At 40.0% G+C, this 23,400-nt stretch overlaps 1 protein-coding gene across 1 annotated transcript in view; it reads right to left on the bottom strand.

Moving 5' to 3' along the window:
- malrd1 (MAM and LDL receptor class A domain containing 1) overlaps positions 1-23,400 on the bottom strand; it is a 92,131-nt gene that overhangs the window by 52,046 nt on the left and 16,685 nt on the right. Inside the window, 12 exon segments of the mRNA XM_036596398.1 lie at positions 5,679-5,868; positions 5,870-5,965; positions 10,035-10,282; positions 10,487-10,700; positions 14,577-14,687; positions 14,844-15,000; positions 15,611-15,770; positions 15,901-16,080; positions 17,498-17,585; positions 18,957-19,390; positions 21,317-21,684; positions 23,088-23,193. Coding sequence (XP_036452291.1) covers positions 5,679-5,868; positions 5,870-5,965; positions 10,035-10,282; positions 10,487-10,700; positions 14,577-14,687; positions 14,844-15,000; positions 15,611-15,770; positions 15,901-16,080; positions 17,498-17,585; positions 18,957-19,390; positions 21,317-21,684; positions 23,088-23,193 — 2,352 coding nt within the window.

Below are 23,400 nucleotides of genomic sequence, written 5' to 3'. Positions count from 1 at the left end.
AGTGGTCAGTTTCTGGCCACAGGATGCTGTTGGCTAGGTTGGCATACTATTTTCCGTCCAGCAGTGACTGAGGGGACAGATTTACTTACGTCTCACACTGCAATTCACTAAACAGGCGCAATGGTGCTTCAGCACTTACTGTAAAATCAAAGTGATGTGACATGCTTTTGGTTTTGTATGTTCATTTGCATGACAGTTCTTAAGAGATAACCTGCTGAATTATCCAAACCCACCAGCACAAAGTGTTGGTAGACTGCTGGTATTTAATGCCTCTCTTAGTAAATCTGTTCCTGGGTATTACACACAGAAACACTTCCCTACCATGTCAGTGTCACTGCAGTGCTGAAATTGATTCACCAACCAAATAACACCTGCATAGTGATGGTCCTGTGGTGGTCATGACCATTAAGGAACAGGGTGAAGGAGAAACAGATGGACCACAAGCTGCAATTATGGAACCACACCCACAGTCATATACAAAAGTTTGGGTAAAGTTACTTGTTTTGTGTTTTTTTTAATTGAAAATAAGTTCATATGTTTTCTACATAGAGAATACCTGTGGACTTTTTAATGCACAATGATATGAATTTAACGTATTGGGAAAAATAAATATGGCCTGTGTGAAAGTTATGGCACAGTGTATATTTTATGTTTTTCTCCATATTAAACTCTGCAAATACAAAGATATTGTTCATAGAATTTGTAAAAATGCCATATTTAAGTGCGTTCCCTACAGAAGGTATGTTATAACTTACTTGCACTTCAACATAACATATCATTTCACCAGGGCTATTTAAACTATTGCATACAACTGTATATGGTAGGTGGAGCTGATAAATTGGACAGTGAGTGTACATGCAATCAGAGGTTTATAACTCTGCAGTGTGTGTGTGTGTGTGTGTGTGTGTGTGTGTGTTCCTGCAGGGCTGTTAGGCATTAAAGGGGTGATGAGGCGTGAGGAAGAGAGGAGGTCTCTGTAATCACAGAAGAAAAGAATGAATAAATCCTTTAATCCTTTCTTCCTGTGGAGAGCTAGAAGCCAGAAAGAATCTTTTTCAAAACACGTCCCTAATCCTTTTTTCGTTCTCTCATTTTTTTCCAGCAAAATAGGCCATTATGCCTGAGATTAATGCTGATGCAAACTGTAAAACTGTGAAGCCAAGACTGTAAAATACAGAACTGTACTGTAAATGACATTCAGAATCTTACAACTGGTACAACCTCAATACCAATGATTAAAAAAACAGCGTTTACCATTAATTAACACTGACTTTAAAAGTTTAAAGTTAAAAAGGATAAAAAGATAAAAAACACTGTATCGTCATTGCTGCATGCAAACCTTGTGCTACCGTTTTTTTCTTTTTTCCTTTTTTTTCATTTTTTGTATAATTAAAAAGTCTTGTTCCTTTTACTTCCATTACAAGTTAATAAGGTTTTTTCCTTCTTATGTAAAGTTACCATTTTGGAGGATTTATTCCAACAGCAAAAATATATATTAATACCTTAAATGATTCTGTACTTTTGTACTAAAACTCAAGTAAAAATACACAGTGATTTTATCTAGGCATCTGTTAGCCTTGTATAAGCTCCATTACTTGGGACTGAGCAGAGTAATAAAAGGAATAAATGTCCATCACTTTAGTTTAAGGCACTTTATGTCAGCACAATGTCATTTATCGCATAAAACATCTTATGTCATTGTGCAATTAATGGCATAAGCTGTTAATAAATACCCAAGTATTGCTTTCTAAATCCACTATTGCCAATGCTTATGCATGTGTTATAAAGTCCCTAAGTAGCCTTTAACCCCTTAACAAGCCATGGGCCTGCCAGCAGGCCCAAAGTTTTATTGTACCCTTCTATAACCTAAAGTCCCTGTAGTTACCAAATAATAAGCCTTAGTATGAAATAAACCTGGGTTGTTAAGGGGTTAAATGAAGTGCTACCAAAGGGAAGGGTCTTACCTGTTATAGCAAGATTTGGGTAAAATTTAAAATATTAATAGGATGTTTGTTCATTGTATTAAAGTGGATATTAAAATTGAATACATTTTTACCAGATTCTGAGGGTATGATGAGCATGCCACACACTACACAATAAGACAGACTGCCATATCTGAATAACTGGAGGATAATGATGAGGAGAACAGAACTGGGGTGTGTGAAACATATCTGTTATCAGTGTATCTCTGGAGAGCAGCACAGCAGCACAGCTCTAATGGCTTCAGGAGAAATTGAGAGTAATTAAAATTTGAAGCCTATCTACTGTGTATGTGTGATATGATGCTGATCAAACTCAAGGGGCCTCAAACACCCAGAGAGTGCAGATGTGTGGTTTAAATTAAAAGTGTGCCTTTGCATATTAACAATATAATCTACAGCCTTAACAATCAGTCATTAATCTTAAGACTCATTATCCAGTAACTGCTGTACTTAGTATAACTAGTCTGGTACATGCATTAAACTAATATGTAAGTTATGAAGTTCTTAGGGTGAGGAACTGAAGTGTGGATCCACATACAGGCCCACAGTGGGTCATCTTATATCTAATCCCCTCAGAAATATTTCCTGAAAAACAAAAACATATGGCCATTTTGACTGAAAGGGTGATGTCTGTCTTTTAAACAGTATTGCTAAGCATGAAGCAAATGTATCTCATATCTTTTGTAAATATATGCATCACTATCGTCAGTTTATTCTTCACTGAATCACACATCTCCAGTAAAGCTTATTCTGTACCCTGAAGGTCAGTACCAATCAGTCAAGCTACCTACATGTTCACACTGAAGGCAGAACAAATTTGCATGCAGAAAAAGACTAAAAAATGCAGGAGCCAGAGATGAAAAGAGCAGGAGCCTGAAATGAATGTAGAGACAAATTTTGATACACCTCTAGCCCTACTAATTAAAACGAAAAAAAGCTTTAAGACATCCCAACAGAAAAAATGAATGCTCTGTTTAGCATGAGCTACATCTAACAAGAAAGATCATAAAGGATAGTGTAGGTAGAAACGTTGAATGTTCAAGTAGCATTGTGTAGTTCAAGAAAAGGTACAGTTTGTGACTAAAAGTGTTTTATTATGTACAGTTTGACAAGAAGACTTGGCAGGTGTACATACTACATACATCTAATTACAGACCACCTGCACCAAATTACAGATTGCATACCCCAGACTACCTACACCAAATTACAGATTACATTCCCCAGACTACCTACATCAAATTATAGATTATGTACCTCAGACTACCTACACCAAATTACAGATTACATACCCCAGACCACCTGCATTAAATTACAGATTACATACCCCAGACTACCTGCCTTAAATTACAGATTACATACCCCAGACTACCTGCATTAAATTTCAGATTAATCATTATTCAATCATTAACTTTTATTCATCATTCATATGTTAATCATTCGTAACTTTTTTGAATGGAAATTGTCTCATGCGAATCCTGGCAAATTAGCAGCTGTGAAATTGTGTTGGCAATCTATGAATGCACGCGCAATGAACACTCTCTCTCTCTCACACACACACACACACACACACACACACACACGCACACACACACACATACACAAACCAGGGTCTTTGTGCTGGAGGAGACCACACACAGACCAAGCCATGGACTAACACTGTAATACTCTTGGGAAAAACACATGCTTAGTTCCTGCTTGAACAGGAACATTTGTTCCCTCTTCTCACACCCCACAGTCTCGACAATCAATGAAAAAACCTCCAATAAATTTCAACATCTCACCCCTGTCCCTATTGCCCTTGCACGCATCTGCATCTCTCTCTGAGGAGCCCATGTGTAAATAACTGAGGGGATGCACAAGGGCCCGTTTGTTTTGCACAGAAACCCATGTAATACAGCAACTGATGCAAGACAAACACAGTGGGATCTCATAAATAACAAACACACATTTAAAGAGAAATCATTCACCCAATAGAATCAATGGAGTAAAACAAGCTAATTATTTCAATCACTGTATCTCTGCATGCATGAAGAAATGACAAAGCAGAGAAAAACAATATCTGCATGTTATTTCCATCCCAATAATTCTTCACTGAAAAATAAAGTATCCTGTTTTATTTAAATCACTGGCAAGTTACCTTATTTGCATAGAAATAATCAGCATGTATGGAAGAACCATAGACACTGCTTCGTAAGATTACATTTCCAGGAAATAATATTCCTTTATTCCCATATGGCCCAGCTATTCAAGAAGAACGGCTAAACGTATAGTTTGCTGGTGGTGTTACTTTGCTATTCCTTTGGACGTTGGCAAGGAAACTCAAATGAGATGCATCTCCGGGGCAAAACCTACTAAAGACAACCCATCAGTACTTAATGCAGTAGGGGAGACCAGGTCAATCCCAGGGAGGGACGGAGAGAGAGAGAGAGAGAGAGAGAGAGAGAGAGAGAGAGAAAGAGGGAGAGCAGAAAACATATATACATATACAGAGAGAGAAAATTAAAAAGTGAGTGGGTGAGTTTGTTATATAATACTGTGACAAAATATGAATTTGTGTTGTGACTGTATTAACCAGCTGGAGCTGTTTTAATATAGTCGAGTCAGTGATGAAGATATGAAAGGAGCTAGAAAATGAAGAAATATGAGAAATATGGAAATAGAGACATCAAGAGAGGAGAGGGAGAAAAATAATGAGACTACAGTGGTACAGGAAAAGTAAGGTAAAAAGCAAGAATGTAATAGAGGGGTAAATTCAACTGAGCAACGGAAGCAGAACTTAAGTAAAGCTGTAACACTGTAGGGTCAAAATAGGTCACAGAATTGTATTTATTTACAATTTCTATGGTTCAAGTGGGTTTTAAGCCATCCCTTCATTTGGGATGTACAGAATGAAAATTATTAATGAAGGGGAGACCGAGATGTGGTACACAATCAACTTCATGGGCGACAGGATGAGTGAGACATCAAATATGCTATAATCATAGTTACATATCAATTGCTTAACATACACACCATGTATAAGACAAACACACATATAAAAAACGCTAGATAGATAGATAAGACATGTACACTGACCAGCCACTTGTATCTACACTCATTGTCCATTTTATCAGCTCCTCTTACCATATAGGTGCTTGACCACCACAGAGCAGGTACTATTTGGGTGGTGGATCGTTCTCAGCATTGCAGTGACACTGATATGGTGGTAGTGTGTTAGTGTGTGTTGTGCTGGTATAAGTGGAACAGACACAGCAGTGCTGCTGGAGTTTTTAAACACTGGTCCTCTCATGTCCACTCTATTAGACACTGCTACCTTGTTGGTCTAGTCCTTCATCAGTGGTCACACGACACTATTGGCTGAATATTTTGATTGGTGGACTATTCTTAGTCCAGCAGTGACACTGAGGTGTTTTAAAAACTCCAGCAGATCCACTCATACCAGCACAATACACGCTAACACACCACCATCACGTCAGTATTACTGCAGTGCTGAGAATGATCCACTACTCTAATCATACCTACTCTGTAGCGGTCCTGTGGGGGTCCTGACCATTGAAGAACAGGGTAAAAGGGGGCAACAAAGTATGCAGAGAAACAGATGGACTACAGTCTGTAGTTGTAGTAGATTAAGAAGAACAGTACATTGGCTTTGTCAAACCAACTTACTAATAAAAGACAAGTGAAAATAAAGCATACCAAAGGGTAGAGGAGGGGGCAAGTCTGGCATGGGATTGTTGCTAAGGAGACAGCCGGGTGAGAAAGTGATGTCATCAAGGCAGATGTCACCTCTTCTGTTCCGGCCCACCTTGCCCTCAATCATGATCTGGAAATGCTCAGTAGAGGACAGGGGCACTTCCTGTCGTATCCAATAGTTGCCCTTGATGACCACTGAGGTCAAGCAGGAGGGAGTGGGAGAACATTGTGGTCAGATACACACTTAAAGTACCACAGCCCTCTCCAGACATGTGGAGGTAAAACACCATCTGCAACACAGAGAAAAATCCACTTTATTAGAAAGCCAAACATGCATTCACTCACTTTATGAGCTCCACCTTATACCTCCACAATGTACGTAATTACAGACTGCACTTTCTATATCACTGGTCAGTTTCTAACCACAAGACCGCTGTTGATCAGATTATTTGGGTGGTGGAATGTTCTCAGTAAATCAGACACAGCAGTGTTGCTGAAGTTTTTATATGTGACAGTGACCCTCTAAATAAGCGCTTAAGGATGAGTAACATAAATTATGCATCAACAGATGAGATACAGCCTGTATACTAACAGGATATAGTGGCCCCCAAAAACTGTAGCTGGGCACTGTGGCTATTTAACCATTGGTAAACCTTAATGAAGTTCAAAGGTTTCTTTGTAGAATGTTTAAGAAAGTGATGTTAGTTTCAGAGAAAAACTTTCAGCACAACATTAAACTGATGTGGAGAAATCCTGTACCAAGCTGCACTAAGAGTGCTGTAAAGCAGAGAGGAGGAAACGTCAAAGTCTGGAGGTTTTCTTATAATGGTCTCAGTGAGCTTGTGTTCACTGATGAGATCATAAAAGCAGAAGTGCACAAAGCATAAAAAAGCTGTAAAAAGACTTGCGAATGATTTATTAACAACCATATTACAGATGAAACGAGAAGAGGAAAGTTTATGAACAGAAAGTTGGCTTGACAAAGTTCCCAGCAATCCCAGGTGGTTGCTAAGGGGTTGCAAGGCCATTGCTATGGTATCCCAGACAGTTTTTAAGGTGTTGCTAGTCCATTGCCATGGCATCTCAGGTGATTGCTGAGGTGTTACTAAGCAGTTGCTATGGTATCCACAGTGGTTGCTAGGTCATTGCTATGCCATTCCAGGTGGTTCCAAGTGGTTGCTAAGGTGTTGTTTGGCTGTTGTTATGATATCCCATGTGGTGGCAATATGTATGTGTATACATATATGTATGCTAGTATGTATGTGAGTCTGTATGTAATGTCTATGAGAGGCAGTTTGAGAGCAATGTGACAACATTTGTGGCCATTAGATTTGAATTGTCTCAACATTTTGCCATTCATTTCCTATGGGGAAAAAATCATGTTTGGACAAGCACTGTACAAAAATTGTACATGCAATCTGTCCCAAAAGCACAAATGTGCACTATTCTACAGGCTCAATGATCATGCCAAGTTTCATAGTTCTAGCTTTAACAGAGACCTGTGAAAATGGTACAAAATAAGTGCAAAATAATAATAATATAAAGAAGAATGTAATTAAGAGCAGTAAGTTTGTCAAGCCAATTTAGTAATGACTGCAAAGAAAGAAAACAGTTGTATATATATATATATATATATATATATATATATATATATATATATATATATATGCGCTCCCGGACGTCCACTGTCTGTCTATCTTCCCTCTCTCTCAGTAATTGGCTCCACCTGTCAGCGTCTGATCGATTAGAACTGTAGGTGGGTCTGAGGATGGACAACTAGCAGGCTGCTGGTGATCATCTTTATCTCTCTTCCTTTGTCCCCTTCTTTCATTTGCCTTCTCTCTCTCTCTCTCTCTCTCTCTCTCTCACTTTAACACTCACACATGGTGCATGAACAGTTGACGGATGTCTGCACATCTGCCTGCATAGCTGGATGGGTCTCCGCTGAATCATGCAGTTGTTTGGACAGACATTTGCATGTACACACACAGGCATTCAAGCCTAAAAAGGCATTCTATAGCATGACCAATGCCTTATTTCTATATGCAGTATACATATCTGCTTCTCTCTCTCTCTCTCTTTCTTTCTCTGACAGAATGATTGATAGGTGTTACATAGTGAAGGTAAGAAGGGCAGTCAGGCTCAGTGACTGATTGATGTGATCCAGTATCACATAGACAGCTCCTGACACTGCTTTCCTCTGAGGCTGCCACCATCAAAACTGCAGCATGCACTGCCAATCCAATCCATTACATTATAAACCACCTAAACACCCATTTACCTGTCCCGTGTAAAGGTTTCTGGATATACTGTGCCTTTTTAGAGACCCCCATCCAGGGTTCTAATTGAGGTGGGGTTGGAGGGAGGGTCCTGGTCACCTCATTAAGGTAAAGATACCCAGCATAAACGAGCCAAAACTTGGCGCCCCCAAGACCTCTGCCACAAATCAAACCCTGCCCTATCCCAACATGTGTGCATTTGTCCACACACTGTGAACACATACCAATTCCCCATAAACTCTATAACTAAATAACCTAAAACTGGACTAACATTTTTTTATGTTGAGAAAAAAATATCAATATAAATTTAATACAGTAACTGATTTGATGGACTGACTGTCAGTCTTACAGTCATAATTATTTTACCAATGTAAATAATTTAGTTTAACGTATTGACTTCAGTCCTACCCTAATGATATACATTCACCGAGCACTATACTAATATTGGGAAGGGCCTCCCTTTACTCTGAAAATAGCCTCAATTCCTCATGGCATGGATTTTACCGGTTTCTTTGAGATTCTTGTTCATGTTGACATGATTGCATTATGTAATTCCTGACGATTTTTCAGGTGCACTTTCATGCATTCTACCACATCCCAAAGGTATTTTATTGGATTCAAATCCAGTGACTGGGAAGGCCACTAAAGAACACTGAACTCACTGCTATGTTCGAGAGTTTTTCTTTGTGACATTATCATGCTGGAAGTAGCCACTAGTACATGGACAAATTGTGGTCATGAAGAGATGCACATGGTCAGCAAGATTACTCAAATAGGCCGTGGCATTCAAGTGATGATTGATTGTTATTAAGAGGCCCAAAGTGTGCCAAGGAAACATTCCCCACACCATTACACCACATTTCCACTAGTTCCACCTGGACTTTTGAGATAAGCAGGTTGGGTTTGGGATTTTTGTGTCACTGATGTAGGACCTGAGGTATGTATTTAGGGCTAAGATGGAGAGGAGTATCACTTCTATTTTCTTTCACATAAGTAAGCTGATCTTATTAACACAACACTTTTAAGGACCTTGGTTTTTTAACAATGTAACCAATTTTGAATGTGCAGTTTTGGAAAATTGTTATATGGTTATAAATGAGTTAAGCATATGAATTCAGTGGGCTGTTGAGCTCCAAACTGTTGATATTCATCTGAAGGTTTGTGTCTTACATGCAATAACAGTAAAAGGAATAGTTGGAAAAGAAACATTCACAAAATTTTCCCTGATATCCTAACATATCTGTTATACTTCACCAATTTAGTGTGGTGCCAACTAAATACCTAAATAATCATACACTCACTTTAAATCACAAGTTGTTAAAGCTGCACTATGTAAGATTTTGAGTTCAAATTGAAAGAAGAAGCATTACTGAGTGAGGAGGAAAAAAAAACACCTGTAAAGAACAGTTACACATTTCCACCAAAATGCCAAATCCCCAGCTCTTACAGTGCAGTAATCTCTAGTGGTGCTTGTGTGTTTTCTGAGACTGTGTAACACTCTGAGCCTGTTTACACCTCTTCCATCTTTCGTTTCCTTGTTTGTTCTTTCACCTCCTAGTCAGCTCTCAGCAGACACATTTCCACTCATGTGTACAGGTGATGAAAACACATTCCAATTACACAGCTAAAAGCAGTCAAGATCCATCTCTGACAACCTCTGGATGTGGTCTGAGTAATCTGAACGTGATCAAATCACCAAAAGCACATGATAATGCAAGGTGTAAACAGGCCCACTGCTACCTATAAAAATGGACAAAAGTGCAGAGTAAAACTCAAGCATCAAGATGGCCACTCTTACCGGTTTTAGTTATGTGATATGTTGATATAAGGATGTCTATGTCAGATGACTTAACAACTCAACGTGCTGATTTAGACCTGCAGTTTGCATAATGCTAATTAATAGGGTATAGGTGTTCCACTACTTGTTAGCTACATCAGCCTGGTAGCCCTTTTGCCAAATAGACACCAAACATAACTAAAGTATTTCTTTAAATAGAATGTAATGTAGCTAATAAATTAATTTGGTAACCACCCCCTACTCAACCCCCACTGGCAACACTGCCCCAAAACAGCTGTTCACCTTGCACTCCCTGCTGCGGTGGCTGAAAATTGGTCCGGAGATTCGAGCTATATCTCCTACATGCTGGGGAAAGGAGTTCTCCAGGTACAGGTAGTGTCCTGATGAGTTGCGCAGCGTGTGGTCAGTGGATGGGCCAGTACCATAAGTGGAAGTTCTTCCTGTTTTCATTTTCCAATCAAAATTGTCAGTCTTCAGCTGTCTCCAGGAGCAAAGATCAAATTCAAAATTGCATTGGTCACTTATGCCCTCTGGAGAAAGAACAGACACACACACAAACACACGAAAAAGCTTTATTATTATTGGAAGCTTTGGAGTATTTATTAATCCTTACTTGTATGATTAGTTTGTTTAAATAAATAAATGTGTAAATACATTAATGCAGGAAAGAATTAAGAACACACTGCGGTAGTTTATGTCTTCCCATAAATATTGTGTAAGGTGTAGCGTCTTACTGCAGATGTAGTGGTTCTCATCTGAGGCATCTCCACAGTGGTCAATAAAGTCACAAAGGTTCCCCTGAGGGATGCAGTGACCATTAGCACAAGCAAACTCGTCCTTTTGGCAGGGAAGACCAGAGATGATGGGAGGGGCACAGTCTATAAAGGCAACATCATCAACCACCACATCACCCATGTAGCTAACACCTCGCTTAGCACGCAGGATCACCTAGAAGAAACACACATACATACACATAGTTAAACTACCTAGCTTAAACTAAGGGGGCCTGACACACCAAGACAACTGTTGGCTGTTGGATGCCATCAGGACCAAGCCCAATCCCAAACATTGGATGAAGTGGTGTAAAGCACGCCGCCAGAAATGCATTCTGTGGAGGGACAAATCACACTTCTCTATCTAGCAGTCTGACGGACAAGTCTGGTTTTAGTGAATACGAGGAGAACATTACCTGCCTGACTACACTGTGCCAACTGTAAAGTTTGGTGGAGGAGGGATAATGCTATGGGATTGTTTTTCAAGGGTTGGCCTAGACCCCTTAGTTCCAGTGAAGGGAAAACTTATTGGTTCAGAATACCAAGACATTTTGGACAATTGTATGCTTCCAACTTTGTGGGAAAAGTTTGGGAAAGGCCCTTTTCTGTTCCAGCCAGGCTCTCTCGTCCAACATCAGCGTCTGACCTCACAAATGCTCCCCTGGATGAATAGGTGAAATTCCCACAGACACTCTACAAAATCAAAACATCTTTTAGATGAAAGAACATGACTCGCTGGTTTATCACACCATCACATCAGATTATCATTAAAAAAAAAGGTTTTATGATGGTGTTAGGTTTAAGACACAAGACATGATGTAGCATAAACTAGAAGGTAGCTAGGTAACATTAGCCAACTTTGTAATGCTGGTTAGGGACTAGCTCTGTTCTTCTAGCAAACGACTGTAGCTAGCAAGTTTAGCTAGTTACTAAACAAGTCACTTACTTTAGTAAAACAGGCTATATAGATGTTAACAGGAAAATATACTCACTGGCCACGTAAGTACACCTACCTTGTATCTACACTCATTGTGCATTTTATTAGGTCCATTTACCATATAGAATCACTCTGTAGCTCTACATTTGTAAACTGTAGTTCATCCAAATATCCGCCACCCAAATAACACCTGCTCAGTGAAGGTTCTGTAAGGGTCCTAACTTTCGACTACAGGGTAAAGAAAGTCTAACATATTCTGCATAGAAAAAGATGGACGAGAATCTGTAATTGTAGAACTACAAGGTGCATCTATATAGTGAGTGGAGCTGATAAAGTGCACAATGAGTGTGGATACAAGTGACCAGTGAATGTATATCACCATGCAGTTGTTGTATGGACTGCATAAAGACTAACAAAATGATTGAGAGTCAGAGAGAGAAGGAGAGAGAGAGAGAGAGAGAGAGAGAAAGAGAGAGAGAGAGAGTAGATTGTGAAGTGGAAGAGTGTAACAGTGGAGTGGAGAAGAAGGAGCTAAACGGGCATTAAGAGCGTGATAGTGAGCAGAGAGAGAACACTTCAGCCTACAGGGAGCCTCTGAAGAGCACTTGAAAGCTAAGCACTGATGAGAGAGGGAATCTTACAGTGTGTGAGTTTGCGGACACACTGTGTGGATGTGGGAGGGGCTCTCTGTGTGTTGATAAATGTTAATGATGAGAAGAGAAGGGCCAGATGGAGAAAGGTCATGATATTTCTGAATAGAGATCCATAGATGGATCAGGAGCTGCTCTAATCACATTTGAGCTTTGGTTCTTTCACTCACACACACCTCGAAAGACTAGAGTTCTCTGATCCACTTGAATCTTTGTTTGCTGTTATTTACAACTACCTAGAACACTACCTAGCATAACCTACACGACCTATAAAATGGCAGTGTCCAAAATCCGGCCCCTGGCAATTCGTGCTGTTTAATCTGCTCTTCTCGTTTAATAAAGTGATGTGCTATTTGCTGAATGCTATTGCTGCATTTATTTGACATGTAAAGAACACGATCCAACCAAACTAATATATAAATATATAGATTTTTGTTTAGTTTGTCTCACAAGTTTTATTTTTTTGAACAAGTAAACACAAATATGATTACTTAATATATTAGCCATTTTTTATTGTTGTTCCTAAACAATTTATTTGTTATAAGCGCTTAACACTCCAAAGTGGTCTGAACAATCCGACAATAAAAGAAGCCTTGTGCACATTTTATGCAGTGTTAGGAAACACAGTATTCTATGCCACATTCTATGTGCTGATATTGTAAGAGACATAATATTTTGAATCATTTCTGAATAATATTTCAGCCTTAGGTATTTTGTTACCCTGGACCTCCACTATAAAGAGAAAAGGATACTTCAGGCAGCTCCAATTTCCAAGCATTGAGTATTCCTTGGAGTACAGTTAAATGAATCATAAAGAAATAGAGGGAGTATAGCACAGTCACAAATCTGCCAAGAACAGGCTGTCCACAAACATTGAGTGACACTAGTGAGGAAGGCCTCTAAGAGACTATATGTCAGTGGCTATTATGTTCAAAACCTCTTTATATCCAAAATTGTTACAAATACATATACAGTATTTTGGAATGAAACTCTTCATACTGTCACTGTCCGAACAAAACCTCATATCTCCAAAATGGAAACGTTACAGGAGAACATACCTTACTTTTAATGTAAGTCAACGTAGCCAGTCTTTTAGTCATTAGTCAGTCATTTTGGATAATTTCTTTTGGTATATTCATCATGAAATTCACCCACAACATAAAAGGCAACTTGCATGTTTAAATTATAATAAAAATAATAAGTTAAATTCATATCGTGGCATTTTCAAACCTGAGGTCGCTTTACAAAGACAAAAAGGTAGGTTTTAAGCTGAGCTTTGAAGGAGGAGGGTAAGGGACAGCCACGAAGAGATTGCAGTAATGTTGTCCAAAGTTTGGGGTCCATGATGCTGAAAGATCTGTTTCCAACAGTGACCAATCCAAATTTTGGGACAGCTAAACGACTTGTGTCAGAGGACCTTACTGTTCGGGCAGGACAGTATGGGTGCAGGAGCTCGGCTAAATAGGCTGGTGCTAGACCATGTAGAGTTTCATATGTGAGCAGGAAGAGTTTACATGAGCAGGACAGGTAACCAGTGCAACTGACATAGAATTGGGGTGATATGAGCTGATTTTTAGAGTGAGAAAGTATTCTAGACGCTGAGTTTTGTAAATACTGAAGAGGGCAGATAGTTTTGTAAGGGACACCAGTGAGAAGGGAATTACAGTAGTCTATGCGGATTATATGAAAGCATGGACCAGAGTTTCATTGTCTTTCATAAAGAGCAGAGGGGCATAGACAAGCAATATCATGGAGATGGAAAAACAGCTGTTTTGACCAAAGCCCTACTATAAGGTTCAAAAGAATGGACAGGATCAAAAAGTACATCTAAGTTATGGACTTCAGTCGAAGGTCACTGTCCAAGTGTCCAAGCAGCCCAGCACCCAGCAGTTTGTACACCTACAAATTCCATTGGCTATTAGGAAATGCCTTTTTCATCAGCTTAGATACATTTGCAGTTTCACTAACTTTTTCACCAGACAACAGAGATTACATCCACACTTACAAACAGCCTATGATGTGGATCAGATTCCTCTTTGCAGCTTATTAGCATGCCCCCAGAGGATGCATTAAATACATTTAAAGTGCCCACTCATGCTGCCATAACCAATATGCCCCCCTCACCAGAGCGCTCTAACAAATTATCCAGTAACACTGCCAGATTAAAGTGTTTCTTCACAGGGATACATGAGCTTTAACTTGAGGCCAGAGATGTCAGTGACCAGCTGCTGTGTTCTGACATGACTCCACTGCCACCCTTCAACTCTCTTCACTGCCTTTCATCCTAAGGGGAACCTGTCAGTGTCATTAGTACACACATTCAGTGACATTAGCCATTATACCTCTCACTGATAGAGATTGCTGAAATGGCCTTTTTGGACATGAGTGCAAAGGCCATTTAAAGCCTTAAGTCAGGGCTGTACAATGTGATAGTATTGTTGCATGTGAAATCATTTGGACAGACCTGGAAATTGTGTCGAATTCCTATGAACACCTTGCCACGCATCCAGCGGCTGCCTTGGTTACCAGTTATGGACCACATCTCATGTGTGACATTAGCAGACTTGATAAAAACCTACAATACCATAAAAAAGACAAGGCCAAAATTCACTTACATATCCTTAAGAATGATACAATAGATAGAAATGACAGAATAGGTTGGAATATGAAAGGACACAAAATAATATTTGATTAACTAATTTAATGAGGAGTCATTTCTGGATAAGTTCACCTGTAGTGTTCCCACAGTGAAGCCACTCATGTAGTACCAGAACTCCATGGTGCACTGGGGCCCAGTGGCAGTGATAAGCGGAGTCAAGAGATCAAAAGTGTGGCCATATCCTCCATTAGAGCTGTCCGCATACATATACCAACCTTCTACAGTGCCACTGCATGACACACACACACACACACACACACACACGCACAATAACATAATGGGATGTTGTAGACTGGTGTGGGCTTTTGGATGGGGTAGGGTGGAGTAGGGTGGTATAAGGTGGCTAGGGTTTAGTTTAGCTTGGGGTAGAGTGGCAAAGGCTAGGATGGGGTGGAGTAGGGTATGGTGGGCTTTATGATGGGATTGTTTAGGATGTGGTGGGCTTTAAGACAGGGTAAGGTAGTATGGGGTAGGGTGGAGTAGGGTTTTTTGAGGTGGAGTAAGGTGGCTGGGGTGGAGTAGAGTAGAGCAGGGAAGGGTGGAGTAGAGTAGGGTGGGGTGGGGTACAATGTGGTGGGGTGGGGTGCGGTGGGGTGATGTGGTATGGGATGGGGTGGAGTGATGTGGTATGGGATGGGGTGGGGTGCAACAGAATAGGGTTGGATGGATTAGGGTAATATGGGGTAGGGTGGCATAGGGTGGGGCGGGTCAAAAAAAAGAACTTAAAAACTAAAATAACACAATTATCTTTCTAATTATCAATTTCTAATTTGACATTTATCAACATACACAGCCACATAAATATGTTAGTGTTAATACACACGTCCATCCTCACTCACAGTGTATGGTCATTAGCAGGCCGATGAAATTGCTCTCCGTAGTGCATAGTTTCCCCCTGTCCTGTTTGCCAGCGGAAAGTATGGAGTGGCACCGGAGGGGCAGGGCTTTCCAGATCCCACCCACATAAAACTCCACCCTCAAAATCACACTGCTCCATGACTAAAATTAAGAAAGAGAAAGAGAGAGAGCAATAAAGAGGGAGACTATGTGTGAGGGATAGGGAGATAAATGGATGGACAGATGGATTGGTGGCTGGATACAAAGATTAATAGTGAAAACACAAACATACCACAGTTCTTTTCATCAGAGCCATCAGAGCAGTCCAGTCTGAAATCACACACCTGACTCTGGCTTACACACTCTCCGTAAGCCCCGCACACAAACTGGCCCAACGGACAGCTGTGAGGGGTCGCTGGGGAAAGAGCAGGGGGAGGAGCTGCTGTGCTGGACTCCACCGATGGGAGTGTGCCTACACAGACACACAAACACACAAAAAAGTGTGGGAGGTGAGCAACCCAACTTTATAAAAGCAAACACACCAGAACTCATAGCACCATCAAGGGCTTCTATTCATTAATCATTATATGCTGTATTTTAATTAATTAATTTTCAAGCTTTAAATTTAAAGGTCCTGTATTTTACATTTTTGTTGCATATTATGTTTTTGCCATTTATGAATATAGAAAAGTCTAGGGACAACAACAGCTCAGTCACAAAGCTACAAGGCAAAAGGCTGCTAAATGCTGAAGCACATAGAGCGTAAAAATCACTTCTGTTGCATTATTCAATACAGAGTTCCAAACTGTCAACATCAGCCCAGAACTGTGCCATGGGAGTTTTAAGAAATTTGTTTCCATACCTGAGCAGCTGCACACAACCCTAATATCACATGTGCAATGCCAAGTGTCAGCTGGAGTGGTGTTCTCTAGCGTGATGAATCATTCTTTATTATCTGGCAGTCTAATGGATGAACCTAGGTTTGGTGGATGCCAGGAGAACACTACCTACCAGAATGCATGGTGCCAACAGTAAAGTTTGCTGGAGGAGGGATAATGGTCTGGGGCTGTTTTTCAGGGTTTGGACTTGTGCCTTAGTTCTAGTGAAGGATAATGCTACAGCATACAAAGACATTTTAGATTTTAGACAATTGTATAATTCCAACTTGAGGAAGGCCCTTTCCTGTTCCCTGTGCGCAAAGCGAGGTCTATAAATACATGGTTTGATAAGTTTGGTGTGGAGAAACTCCAGTGACTTGCACAGAGCCCTGACCTCAACCTCAGTTAACAACTTTGGGATGAATTAGAACATCAATTGAAAGTCAGGGCTTCTCATCCAACATCAATACCTGACCTCACAAATGCTCTTTTGACCGAATGGGCACAAATTCCCCAGACACACTCCAATATCTAGTGGAAAGCCCTCTCAGAAGAGCAAAGCTATAGCTAAAAAGGGGGGCCAACTCCATATTAATGCCCATGGAATTTTGGAATGGAATGCCCAACAAGCTCGTAGAGGTATGATGGTCAGGTATCCACATACTTTCGATCATATTCTACATATAAATGACCTCTGTTCTGATTGTCTGACCTGTACTGTGCCTCATTCAAAAAGAAAGTCAGGGAACAGCAGGAACAGGACAATCTATTCTTCCAACATCTCCACCTCAGTAACAGACTGTCTGGAATAACAACACTCCTTATCACCTCAAAGGGTGAATGGGTGAAGCTAAACTGCTGCAGACTGAATGAATGGTCATACGAAAACAGTTGTGACATCAAAACCATGATGAATTTCAAAAGGGCTCCATTTTTTATTTCACAAAAGCATGGAAAATTTGGTTTCTTATGATATGGGCTCTTTCAGTTTTTTCAGTGTATCACGCTTACCTTCATATGGCTCACAGCCCAAGAAGGACAGGTCATCGATGGCAATATCTCCCATAAAGTCATCTCCTACTGTGCCCTCCACTAGAATCTGAGAGTGAGAGAGAGACAGAGAAAAAAAAAAGCAGAGGCAGAGAGATTGGGGTGAAAAGAGAGCAAAATCACAGGAGAAAACCCCCTTAAATCACTCAACTAGGGGTTTTCAAGGTGCCATGGCTGCATTTTCAGCATGTGTTTGTGTGTGGGTCTGTGTGTCTATGTGTGTGTATGTGTGTGTGGATGTGTGTGTGCACACTTAATGAACTACCGGTGAAAGTTTTACAGCTCTGGGGTAGAGGGCTCAATATTGCTGATAGCAGACATCACCAAGGTTACAGTGCTTTAGAGAACATCTGATTACAGTTATCAGCCGAATGACAGGGCTCAGAGTGTGTGTGTGTGTGTGTGTGTGTGTGTGTGTGTGTGTGTGCCACTGTATCTTGCTAATAAGATGTTGTCTACTGAAGGCAGTGAAACAAATCTACACAAGCTATAATAAAGCCCTGAAGAATAGTGTGTGCCTTAGAGACAAGAATTCCAGCCTTTTCCCATGCTGGGCATTCTCTGTTGTTTTGAAATCAAGAATTAGCAAAAACAAAATAACAAAGTGAGGGACAAGTTTTTCTTTTCTTTAACATCATGGAAAATCCATCACATTAAGTGTATAAACACTCTGTAGGGCTGCTATCAGGCAACATTGGTGAACAGCTGAACTGAGTCCCAGGTCGTAAATAACACACCTGTATTTAATTAGCACTTTTTAGTAGTGTACTTAGTTTGAGAGACATTTGGTGTCTTGACCCTAGCATACTGAAAAGATACAATGATAATAAGGTTAAATTGAGCTATAAGGTTTCAGCGCTTTTGCACAGTTCCCATTTTAGTGCATGGAAACCCTAGTTCTAATCTGACCAACTCAGCAAAAAGGACCTATCAAACTAACAGGCTGCTCTCCCACATACACATTTAAGCTTAATATGAGAGTAAAATTTTACAGAAAAATTCACTGTAAAACAAAGTGAAAAAGGATGGAAGTGTAGATGGCTTTCATCTCGTACTGGGCACCCATATCATGCTGATATCAGCAAAAAATGCAGGAGTGGGTGTTGGAGTGAAAAAGAATTAACCCAATTCAATACTGTAACAAATCTGTCCTGAAATAGCACAGATTCATACTGTGTGATGTGATGTTGTTAGCTGTGTATTTCTTCCTGTGTGAAAGTAGAGTGGTTTGAGTAGTTCCAGTATGATGGCCTATTTTCACATAACCATCTTAAATGAAGTGTCAATTAAAATACTCCTTTCTTCCTGTGTTTTTATCCACACAAAACTCAACTCTACCAGTGTAAACGTCCTTAAGACGATTGTACAATACAAAAGACACTTTTGTGCAAAAGTGGAAGTTTGGAATTGAGCATGTCACCTGGAATGGTCGTGCACTGTTGAGGTACAGCGTCTTTCTGTGCCAAAGGTTGCCCTGTTCGCCATAGCGAACCCACAGCATCTGGCCCCGCCCCCCACTCTTGGTGCGGAGGTAGACGGCAAGCCGGAAAACGTGTCTGCCCAGCATGTGGTAGTGGAAGCGGAAGACACACGGAGGCCCAGCGTCATGATCTCCGAGGGCAGTGGGCTGGAAGGGTCGGCTGATGAGGACAGCCGTGTCTTTAAACTCTTGAGGAGCGGAGGACTCGATGTACAGGTAATGTCCGTTCACACTGCCCAACGTGTGGTCCTTATAGGGGCCTGTTTTGGGAGAGGGCGTGGGGCCCTGGATGAGGCTCCAGTCAAAGATGTCTCCTCCTTCATCCTGAGTCCAGCTACATAATCCTTCTTCAAAATCGCACATCAGCTCTGAGGCTGGTATGAGAGACAGAGTGAGAGTGATTACATGAAGTTCAAGAACAATCAAAATTGCATGCAACACATTCAGTTACTCTACTAGTTAGCCAATTTAGCAGCTTGTTCTGTTAGATATACTGTAATGTTCTCACTATATATAAGTCATCCATGAGGTGTAATTCACATATTTGCAGTTTTTTTTTAATCATCTTCATATATGATAAAAGATCATAGTCTTTTAAACATCTATCAGGTTTTACTATATATTTGAGTTATTGAGCTGTTAAACCTTTGACAATAAGTGTTTAAGTAGCTGTTATGGATATATAGCCCACTCATCCTGTCCTAGAAGCTTTGTAAGTTCATTGAGAATTGCGTCTCCTCTGTTGTGATAACTTTTATTCACTGGACCTCAAATAAATCTGAGCTCTGTAAAAAATTGCTTATGGCTCCAAGAAACTCATGTTTGTTGTCATCACTCAGGAACCTAATAAAAATAAAAACTACCAACCCATTTATTAAGTAATCAGGAAGACCAACCACCCATTAATAATCTTTTGTTTTATATTCTTTTCCACTGATCTGGTAAAATCTTTTGAAAGTATGTCATGCGGCGTGATCACGTGATTCGTTATTTGGATTGGCTGTTTCATGAAGTTGAGATGCTTGCAACTGTTGCAATTTAGTTTCATGTGGATTTCAAGCAACTAAAGTTGCATGAAAGTTTTATCGTGTAACACCAGCCTTAATGTCTGTTTAAAGCAAATTAAAGCAAAAAATTAAACATGCACAACTTCTGTCTATTTTTATAGATAACAGTGTGGCAAACTGAGTCAGTAAGATCATAAACAAGTCTATTTAACAAGCCATAAACAAGAAAATGTCACATAGTTTGTGGTATGTAGGCATGCAGTTTGCAATATGCTAATTGTTGGGCTAGGAGTTTGCATTGCTCGTTAGCTACATTTGCCACTAAAACATACCTTCTGTTTTACTGGTTTAAAATGTCACAACCTGTTTTTGTTTTAATATGTCACGTTCTCTCGACTACTGAAATCCAGATCACGTTTCCATTATTCTGCAGCTGAATTTAATGATCTACAACTCAGATTTATAGAAATCTTACTGGGCTGTCAAATATATTTCTGTCTTTATTAGTCAATAACAGTCATTATAGAGTTTTGCTATGACAGCCAAGCACTTTTGAGAAGCATTTCAAAATTTCAAAACAGAATATTGATATGCAGTCATGTTGCACATGTTCATATTCACAGCTTGGTGCATTTTGAGCAGGGGGTTGCAATTATGGAGCTATAATAAAAGCTGTGAAAATTTTGACATGTTTTCATGCAGGTTCTACTAAAGGAAATGAGGTGAGTCAAGGGCCCCACGCATAAAGTTTACAGAAGCCCCAAAAATTCCTACTGGCACCCCTGTCTGTTGTTAACATGTTTGCTCACCTCCCAGTGGTGCCACAATAGATTCTAGAGTGAGATTTGCTTGATTAAAAACTAGGATGCTGATGAGGGTGGGAGGAACTGGAGGGCAGATAGATGAGAGCAGATTGTTTGAATTTTTCCCAGCCGGCTAATGCAGAAGGAAGCCAGATAGCTAACATTACATATCATGTCTGTATTACCATCTACATCAGTGGATTTTTATTACCATGGGGGGAATTTGCTATGGTTGTATGACATATTTGCATAATGCATGCTGGGTATTGTGGTGAGAAACAATGAAAATGCAAAAAGGATTTTAGTTTTAGGCCAAAATGCCCCTTTAAGATATCAAGCCAACACAGAAATCCTGCTTTGTGAAATACTCCTGAAAATCCCAAGTAAAAAAAATAAAACATTTCCATTTTACTTCCTCCCTGATTATACCAGCGTCCTTGCCTCTGTCTGGGTCAACATGTGTCACAGCTCTATTAGAATGAAGACTTACAGCAGTTTTCTTCATCCGTTCCATCTCCACAGTCATCCACAAGGTCGCAGACCTGGAGGCGCTCCACACACGCTCGGCTGCGCTTACAGTGGAAGTGGTCAGGAGAGGGACACTCGTCCATAGCTGCTGGCAGCGAGCAGTTATGAAAAGTAATGTCATCCAGGGCTGAGATGCCATCGTACACACCCAGACTCAACTTGGACACCGATATCTGGAAGGGACTGGTCTGCCGGCCAATCTGCACTGTCACTGGCAGCCAGAGGTTTCCTTGGTGATAGAATGTCTGCCACAGGACAGTGCGGTTGTCTGTGCTCTCAACTCGGAGATTCATGCTGGTAGTACCAACAGACAGACCAGCGTTGTAATGCCTATAGACAAAAAGTCAGTTTTAACTTATATTTTAACCTATTTAAACTTGGCCTGTATGTGGGCCCAACTGACCAATTCATGTTCATTCCCAGATGCATTCTTATTTTATAGCAACTGTTGCCAGGTTGGACAAGCTTTACAGAATGCCAATAAAAATCTGAATCTGTTGACACACTGTAGTGCACAATTCAAATACGTGAATTATTCATGTCAAGCTGCTACAATTTGTTTTCTGTTCACTACATAACACTGAGTTTGAGATGTTACACTAATGAGCTGGACTACAGTTGTGTGTAAAAGTTTGGACACCCCTCAAATTACACATATTGTTTATTTTTTAAATAAAAAGAAGTGAACAGCACCTCTACATGGAACAAACTTGAATATGACATATTTCTGCAAACATTAATGGACAATTATTTATTTGCTGAGTTTAACAGATCGGAAAAAATAATTATGAAGCACTGGAAACTGTCGACACCTGACTTGGATTAAGGCTTAATGAGTCAAATAAACACTAAAACCTTGAAAATAAAAACACTGAAAGGGTGTCCAAATGTATGCAAAGGTCACATTTAAATTATTTTTTTTCAACAGCAAATAAATAATAATTGTACATTAAAAATGGAAGAAAAAAGAAAAAAAAAAATCACAGCAACTTTTGTCCCAATGCTAAAGTTAGCTTGATTACCAAAAAGTTGCATCCAGTCTAAAAGTGTGACAAAATGAACATCTTAAATTAACACATTCTAAATGATGGTCACTGGTGATCACTGGTGACTTCCTGATAAATAAAGATAATACTTGGCCTCGAATTAGTAAGGCATGGGAACAAGATAATTAAGTTGTGGTCACGACTTAGTAAGGTGTGGGAATAAAATCCTAATGCATGGCCATGACTTAGCAAAGCATGATCTCGTTCCCATGCCTTATTAAGCCGTGGCAACGACTTAATTATCTCATTCCCATGCCTAACTAGGTCAAGGCCACACATTAGGATCTCATTCCTACACCTTACTAAGTCATGACCACGCATTAGGATCTCATACCCATGACTTACTAACTAGTGGCCACACATTATTTTCATTTATACAGGATGTCACCATCAGGGCCCCAGAGTATTTTGACCAAGTTGAGTTGTGCGCTGCGATGTCTCATTAGGTTGAATGGGATTTTTCCAATTGTCTTGTAAAGCCAGTGCAACTTTGCAACAATATGCAGCTGAGCATGTATAAGTGAGTTTCTCACTCTCATAACTTCATAACAACCATAATAGTGTCATAGTGGTTACTGTATCATTTACAGTAGTTAATTAATCTGCAGTTTAAGAGGTTAATATTCATTTATAAAAATTAGCTAAGAGATAGGATAAAAAAACTTATCAAAGCCCCCCTTTGTTTACCAGAAGGTCATGGTACAGTTGGAGCCTGATTGCTGGAATGTGGGGCTACGAAGTAAAGCGCGCTGAGAAAAACTGCTGCTGTACCTCAGGACAAACATAAAATGGCCTGCAAGACAGACAGTACATCAATGTCAGTGCCAAGCTTTACCAGATGCTGGAGAAATGTAAGAGCAGCTAGGTACATAAAAGAGTGAAAAAATGAAGGAACCGTTAATAGACAAGACAGGCAAGACCACAGATTTACAATCTCTTTAAACTAAATATATCAGTGCAGAGAGGATGTGAATAAAACACTTTAGGACAAGGATGGGTA

The sequence above is a fragment of the Colossoma macropomum genome, unplaced genomic scaffold, assembly GCF_904425465.1.
Source record: "Colossoma macropomum unplaced genomic scaffold, Colossoma_macropomum, whole genome shotgun sequence".
Lineage (NCBI taxonomy): Eukaryota > Metazoa > Chordata > Actinopteri > Characiformes > Serrasalmidae > Colossoma > Colossoma macropomum.
Note: the sequence above shows the minus strand (reverse complement) of the source record. Positions and strands in the feature narration are given on the sequence as shown.